Consider the following 7,739-nt stretch of genomic DNA (forward strand, 5'->3'; position numbering starts at 1 on the left):
GGGGAGAGGAGAGGAGGGGAGAGGAGAGGAGAGGAGAGGAGAGGAGAGGAGAGGAGAGGAGAGGAGAGGAGAGGAGAGGAGAGGAGAGGAGAGGGGAGGAGAGGAGAGGAGAGGAGAGGAGAGGAGAGGAGAGGAGAGGGGGGGGGGGGGGGGGTTAGTGGGATGACTGAATCTTATCAGAGAGACAGTAATGTGACGTCCTGTTGTACTTTAATATGTGGAGGTTGTTTTTATTTTATTCTATTACATTTTATTACTTGTTGTTTATGATAAGTCTCCCGCCAGCAGATACAGGCTCGGCAGCAGTCTGTGTGTGTGTGTGTGTGTGTGTGTGTGTGTGTGAGGTACTCCTTCCTCACCAGGTTCTTGCTGTAGTACTCCCAGAGGGTGGTGACTGTACTCGTGTTGGGTTCCCAGAGCAGACACAGACTCAGGCAGCAGTGGACATGCATCCTGACCTGCTCCTCCTGAAGACCTCCCTGGAACAAACACACACAAACATTTGACATTTTAAGTCATTTAGCAGACGCTTTTTATCCAAAGCGACTTACAATAAGTACATTTGTCTGCGTAAGGGAATCAACTATACAACAGTCATCGTCAGTAAAACTTTTGATAAGAACAAATGCCATCGGCAGTCACAGTCCTAGAGAAAGGATGTTTTTTAATTATTATTATTATTATTATTATTATTATTATTATTATAAGTTCTGGTAATATAAGGTGCAGCGATCTGAAGAGGAAGAGCCCAACCCAAACACTGTACCCATATCCTACCAGACCCAAACACTGTACCCATATCCTACCAGACCCAAACCCTTGTGTACATGAGTATGAGAGCCTACCTTTGGGTTACAGGAGGACTTGAGCAGCTCTCCTACAAAACTCCAGTTGTCCTCCAGCTGTTTCTGTGAAACCACAACAAGCATGACAACATAACCATACACCCGAATCACCCTTTGTCAGAATAAGAATTGCAGTTTCAATGGATTCTATCTCAATGACATGACTACGGTACAGTCGATATTCCATGTCCGGTACCTCGTTCTGGAAGGTTCCGTTGCGGCTGTACTGTCCCAGCTCGGCCAGGTGTGTGACCAGCCACCAGGTGAAGCCCAGGGGGTCTTTGCAGTGTGTGGGGAGACCGCTGTACTGCTCCGCTGCAGGCTTCCCACTGACCAGAGACCGCAGCAGTGTGTTCATGTAGCTCCAGAAAGACTAGAAGAAACACACATACACACACACACACACACACACACACACACACACACACACAATTCAAGGCCCAATTCAATTTACACAAGATAAAGTTGAAAGACCACCATATTCAGTGTGTGTGTGTGTGTGTGTGTGTGTGTGTGTGTGTGTGTGTGTGTGTGTGTGTGTGAGAGAGAGAGAGACCTCACCTGGGTGTGTAACACTTTGCTCCTGTGTTCCAGTAGGTATATGAGCAGGATCCACAGTTCCTTGGTGCAGGAGCAGTGGTAGTGCTGGCTGCTCAGAGCCTCAGTAGGCCTCACCTAGGGCAGGGTTAGGGTTAGGGTTAGGGTTAGGGTTAGCCCTAACAGTTAGAAACCCCTTCACACAAATATTTTACTTTCAAATACTTGAAATCAACTTCATTTAGTTTGCCTGGTACGATGGAACCGTCGGCATAGGACCAAAATGCAACCTCCAAGCTAAACCAGGCAAATGTCACATACTTTAAGGTATTTAACACAAGTATTTAACACTGTTCTGACTCTCTGATAATGATTTAGAGAGGCTGTTGTCATGTGTGTTGTATGTGTTGTCATGTGTGTTGTATGTGTTGTCATGTGTGTTGTAAAGCCTACAGAGTGACAAGGCCAACCCCCCCCACCTTGCTGTATTTGCCCATGGCCAGGCCGGTGAGGTCACACAGCAGACTACAGAGGTGCTCCTCAAACAGACTGCTATTGGTCAGGTTCTCCCCGGTCAGATTCACAAACTGGTGGGCGTACACCACCTGACCTGCGGACGACAGACAGACAACAGGATGTAGACGCAGACCAATAGGATGTAGACACAGACCAACAGGATGTAGACACAGACCAACAGGATGTAGACACACACCAAGGCAATACATATTTACATTATATCTATTTATCAGGATTCCCGTTAGCTGTTACAATGATAACAGCCACTCTTCCTGGGGTCCACACAACCTTCTTCCCACCCCAATGTTGATCCTACTCATAGCTACCCTGCATCTTGTGTCCCAGCAGGTGGAGAACCTCCAGCACAGACCAGTGGATGTCCAGGTGGAGGTGCAGCAGATGCCAGGAGGGAGGAAACAGCTAGGAGGAGATCCAGGAGATACATCAAGGCCTGGCAGTGCATTCAATCTCTACGATCTACTGTGTTTAATTCAACTTTACGGTGGTCTAATAATCCTTTAAAAACACGGGTAGCAGCACTTAACATCACTAAACTTAAATAAATGATGACGCTCATTCATTCAGGCTAAATCAGTGTGTGTGTGTGTGTGTGTGTGTGTGTGTGTGTATCCATATGTATTAGAGCGTGTCAGCAGTACAGTACCTTGCCCTGGTGCTGTATGGTGAGGGCACTCTGGACGTTGGCAGGGAGGTCTTTGAGACGTCCTATGAGAAGGGTGAGTCCAAACAGCTCCTCCAGCAGAGCCGAGGGGAACTGGGCCTCCAGCTCCTCATAAGGGTGGCAGGGGCTGTCCTCTAGGGAGCAGGGGGGGTCCAGGTACCTGCAGGACAGGACAGGACAGGAAAGGACACACAGCATGTCACACAGGGAAGCAGAATGTAGAAGAAGTCAAGTGTATCCTATTTTCTTGTCTTCAGCTTCTTTGAATTTGTGGAAAAACAACTCAATGCCAGCATCGACTAATCATTAAAAGAAACAAGTAAAACAAAACAGTAATCATTACAATTATATTGCTGACATAAAAAATAATGTCTGGAGTGTAGGCCCTAGGCTAGGGCACATCGCCAAGGGAGAGCTGATCATAATTGACCCTGAAAGTACTGAATGTACCCAGTATTACCTGTATAGGAAGACTTTGACATATTGGAGAAAGAACACACACTGCAGCCGAAGGTCCTCTGCCTCATAGTGGAGGCTGCTTGCCTGGCCTGAAACAAAGCCATGGTCACACATGCAGCTACAAGCATGGAGCGTGTTCACAGACACCGCCATAGAAACAGTGCAACATCCACAAACAGCAACGACTCTGAGAAGCATCTTGCAGTCACATATTAAAACGCCCTCGTGGGCGTTCAGTGGCGTAGCACACTAAGGCGCATACCATATCATCGCAAGGTCCCTGGTTCGATTCCGGCCATCGACATATCTTGCATGTCATCCCTCCTCTCTCTCTCTCACCCATCCTTCCTGTCAATCTCTACTATCTCTATCCCAATAAAGCAGAAATGCCCTTAAAAAAACATATATTTAAAACACCCTCGTAATGGCAACATTTCGGTTATCACCTCAGAGTACGTGTGATGTGGAGTCGTACGATGATACAAAGTAAAGACTCTTACCAAAATCATGGGAGCTGGACTGCACCAGCGTCTCCAGTTTGAGAACTTTTTGCCTGAGTGAAGACAAAACACCACAAAAAACACAATTTAGCACCGTGTTAAACAATGTTCAATGACACTTGTCTTTTAATGACACGCCACCACTTCTGCTGAGCGACAGCCTCACCTGAACAGACCGAAGAGAAGCTTGGTGGATTCCACCAGCGCAGTCTCCGTCACCCAGGTGAAGCCAAAGATGTCTATTGTGTCTGCCTCATAGTCGGCTGGGGCTGGGTCCAGACGTAACAGCAACCTACGGTATGGAGATGAGAGAAAGGAAGTGAGTCTGTGTGTGTGTGTGTGAGAGAAAGAGTGAGAGGAGAAAGAGAGAGCAAGGAAGTGAGTCTGTCTGTCTGTCGTGTGTGTGTGTGTGTGTGTGTGTGAGAAAGAGAGAGAGGAGAAAGAGAGAGCGAGGAAGTGAGTTTGTGTGTGTGTGTGTGTGTGTGTGTGAGAGAGAGAGAGACCCTCCAGAAGACTGGCTTCTGATTCTGATCTGGGTGATATTAGCTGTCTATCCCTCTTCTGCCATCCTTGGACTCCTTGTACTACCAGGCCGGCCTTCCACAACAATGACATGACAGGCAATGCAAACAAAACAACTGTATCCATCAATCTCCTAGAGACGTTACCGCTTTAGGGAGCCCCTGCCGATGTAGCTGTCTGATGACAGCGGTTGGGTGTCCACCCGGCCCGGTTCGGACGCGCAGGAGAAACACGGAGGGAGAGCAGGGGTCAGATCACACTGGCTCTCCGCTGCGAAGGGTGACACCGGCGGGGTCAGGGACTGACTGAAGTCTTCTTCCATTGCGCTCACTACAGGAAGAAGATATTCTAGATTAAAGAAGTTAACAATAAAATACATAAGAAGATATTCTAGATTAAAGAAATTAATAATACGATACATAAGAAGATATTACAGGTTAAAGAAGTTAATAACAAGATGAATAAGAAGACATTATAGATTAAACACATCATTGCAACCAAGAGAAATCCAATCGAAGCATCCCTCGCCTACTACTGGACGTGGCAGCTAAGGATCATAGGATCATAACAACCACAATGATCTCGTTATTCCATAATATAATATAGCTCAACACATTGTTAGTGAATACAATCAAACGTTGCCTTACGGTATAATTTCTATTATATCCAGATGAAGAAGCTGGTGCTTTCGTCTCTGTGTTGTTATTGTTTTCAGTCTCTCCCGCGCGGTCGTTCTCACACAGGCTGCGCATGCGCATATTCGGTAACACCACCGATCTGTTCACTGATTGGTCGGAAGTTACGAAAGGCGTGGCTTACGCTGACCGTTGATATGATTGGTCGGAAGTTGAGAAAGGCGTGGTTTACGCGGACAGCTGATAGGCGTGTGTTATAACGTGGTAACTCGTTTAGAAGTCTGGTAACAACATGTAGGGTGGTCTGTGAAATGGGGCTGCGTATCCGAAACAGGATAGCGTGTTACTTTCTCTGTGTCAATCCAAGAAACAGTATTTTATACCAAATGTATCACATTTAGACAGTCGCCACTCGTTATGATTCGAGATACCGATGTTATAACATGTTCTAATGAGTCAAAATAAGCAGAATCTTCTAACTTTTGCTCAACGATCGCATGCAAATTGTCTATGGTGTAGCCCTTGACTCAACGTTTCGAGTCGACTGACCATGATAAATAATTCATGCCGTATCCTGTGCATGGTGATGAATGAACCAAGTGGACTTTGTGTCATTTGTAGTGTATGAAAGTCACGTCCATATGCTCTTCAGACTCACTTGTGCTATCCCCATCTAATTAAAAACCAGTACATCAGTTTAATAAAATTGGACCCAAGCTAACCCTGATTTCCATATGCAGATCTCTGCCGACAGTCTCGCCATCACACACACCATACTTGCATCCAAATGCATCTTCACAGCTTTTCTAAAACCTTTTTCGTCAAGAGCAGAATGTTCTCGTTTTAAGGAGTTACCCATCGTTATTGTAAGATACTAAGATATTTCTTTTTCGTTACGGTGCATAGGCTACATGCATGAGTAGGCTGTAAGGAAATCTATAGCTTGTATATGCGACAGCGCGTTTTATCACTGCATTTTAATTAAAATATCCCCACACACCCGAGACAATAAGGGACCGAGAGAGTATATTGAATTTGATTCGTTTGCTTCGATGGGCGTCCTTCCATTATGTTTTTCTAGCATCAAGAGACCCAGACCCTCGAGGTAAAAACACAGAGATCGAATCGTCTTGGACGTGAACGTAAGGTAGGACTTTTGCTTTCGCTAAAAGCTGATGCTGTTCACCTTTGTTGTGTGCGAGCGGAGGGAGGGCGGTTAGAACCTGTGTGCATTAACCCCTTCGCACAAGCCCTGATGTGTTACTTGTTTGACTGGATGCAGCCAGTTGAAGAAGTGTCTCTCCAGACGATGAAATGTGTTTTGAGAAGCTCAGTTTTGTCTCAATCATTTCCGAACTGTCCATCATACACCTTGACACTCCAAGTAAAACCTGTCATTTTGACATATTGCGCTGATGATTCCTCTGGTATTACAGTATTGTAGTTTTCAATTTGTGAATGAACTGATGTTCCCCTGTAATTGTCATGGAAGACACTGGGGCAGTATGCATTGGAATGATATGGACATTAGTTGGAGTAGTCAGTCTTATGCCTCCTGATAATGTTAATGTTACCTGATTAACCTCAATGATTACAACACAATTGGTCTAATTACCGTATGCAATATAATGTGTTCATCCCCAACATATTGGCCTACTCATCACCTTAGTAAACATCTTCCAGTGGAGGCGGGTCAATGTCGAAATTGGAGGATGGGCTTATTGTAATGCATGGAATGGGATAAGGAATGGTACCAAAAACATGTTCGATACAATTCTCTATTCCATTCCATGCATTACAATGAGCCCGTCCTCTGATTTCTACCGTTGCCAGCCTCTCCTGACTACATCTACTGTATTGTTATTTTATAACACACCACATTGTCAACCAATCTTCTCAAGTCAATTCTTACAGTCTCATTTAGATTGAAGTTGGATTCAAGAAGCGTCATCTGCTGGTCCTTTTTAATTGCCCTAGGTACAGTAATCAGGGGTGGTCTAAAGCGAACACCCTCGCCACTGTGACCCATTGTCGTGACCTCTAAAAAAACCATGTCAAATTCAAAGTATTAACTCTCCTTTTTAAAAAGACTCCCAGATATAGTTAGTCCTTCATAATAACTTGCCACAATGAGTTACATTCTCACCCTTCATTGGGTCTCCTCCTAAAAAGATCTGCCCATTGTACTGAGAAGAGTGCGAGTCACTTTTATCTCCGGAAAAACCCTGTGGCCTTGGCCTGATCAATTAGAGGCCTGAAAGGCTCTCTCTCCCCTGGCCCTTTCATCCCCTCTGCCTGGGAGAAATATATAAAGTTATCAGTCTCACCCAGAGCGATATGAGGACGGAAATAAGTAGTTTGTCTATAAAAATGTCCAGGTGCTTTATCAGTGTCCCAGTAGGCCCCCGGGCCTCAGCGTTCAATGTGCTGCTCCTGGTACGCTGTGAACAGAAGGACCGATCTGGCCTAACTCCCTGTCTGCCTGCCTCTGCTGCTGCTGCTGCCTCTGCTGCTGCTGCTACTGCTGCTGCTGCTACTGCTGCTACTGCCTGGGGCCTGCTTACAGAGGGGCTGTACAGCACACAATACAATATAGTGCAGTACACTTCAGTACAGTACAGCACTGTGTGTGTGTGTGGTGTGTGTGTGTGTGTGTGTGTGTGTGTGTGTGTGTGTACTGTACAATAAGTGTACTGTACAATATAATACAGTACACTTCAGTACAGTACAGCACTGTGTGTGTGTGTGTGTGTGTGTGTGTGTGTGGGTGGGTGTGTGTGCGCATGTGTGTGCGTGCACGAGCGTGTGCGCACGTGTTTGGGTGTGTGCGCATGTGTGTGTGAGTGCATGTGTTGATGTTAAGAAATGTATCAAAATCTGCACATTGGCTTGTGGGTATACTGTTCTGTACACTGTATCATCAGTACAGTACAATACAATACAATACAATACAATACAATACAATACAATACAATACAATACAATACATCCCACCACTAGAATGAGCTTGACTGAGGCCAGTGGTGTTATTTATCCTGTTATT

The 7,739-nt window shown here is 45.5% G+C and overlaps 1 protein-coding gene across 1 annotated transcript in view; it reads right to left on the bottom strand.

Annotated features, from left to right (window-relative positions):
• The window catches only part of mms22l (MMS22-like, DNA repair protein), an 18,835-nt gene extending 14,064 nt beyond the window's left edge, over positions 1 to 4,771 (bottom strand). The window contains 12 exon segments of the mRNA XM_083679720.1: positions 360 to 479; positions 846 to 908; positions 1,042 to 1,218; positions 1,407 to 1,520; positions 1,862 to 1,992; positions 2,225 to 2,318; positions 2,563 to 2,740; positions 3,041 to 3,128; positions 3,540 to 3,592; positions 3,706 to 3,831; positions 4,208 to 4,391; positions 4,709 to 4,771. Coding sequence (XP_083535846.1) covers positions 360 to 479; positions 846 to 908; positions 1,042 to 1,218; positions 1,407 to 1,520; positions 1,862 to 1,992; positions 2,225 to 2,318; positions 2,563 to 2,740; positions 3,041 to 3,128; positions 3,540 to 3,592; positions 3,706 to 3,831; positions 4,208 to 4,383 — 1,320 coding nt within the window. The 5' untranslated portion in view covers positions 4,384 to 4,391; positions 4,709 to 4,771.
• Positions 4,772 to 7,739: the final 2,968 nt, after the last annotated feature.

This window comes from Argentina silus (assembly GCF_951799395.1).
Source record: "Argentina silus genome assembly, chromosome: 10".
In the NCBI taxonomy this organism is placed as follows: Eukaryota; Metazoa; Chordata; class Actinopteri; order Argentiniformes; family Argentinidae; genus Argentina; species Argentina silus.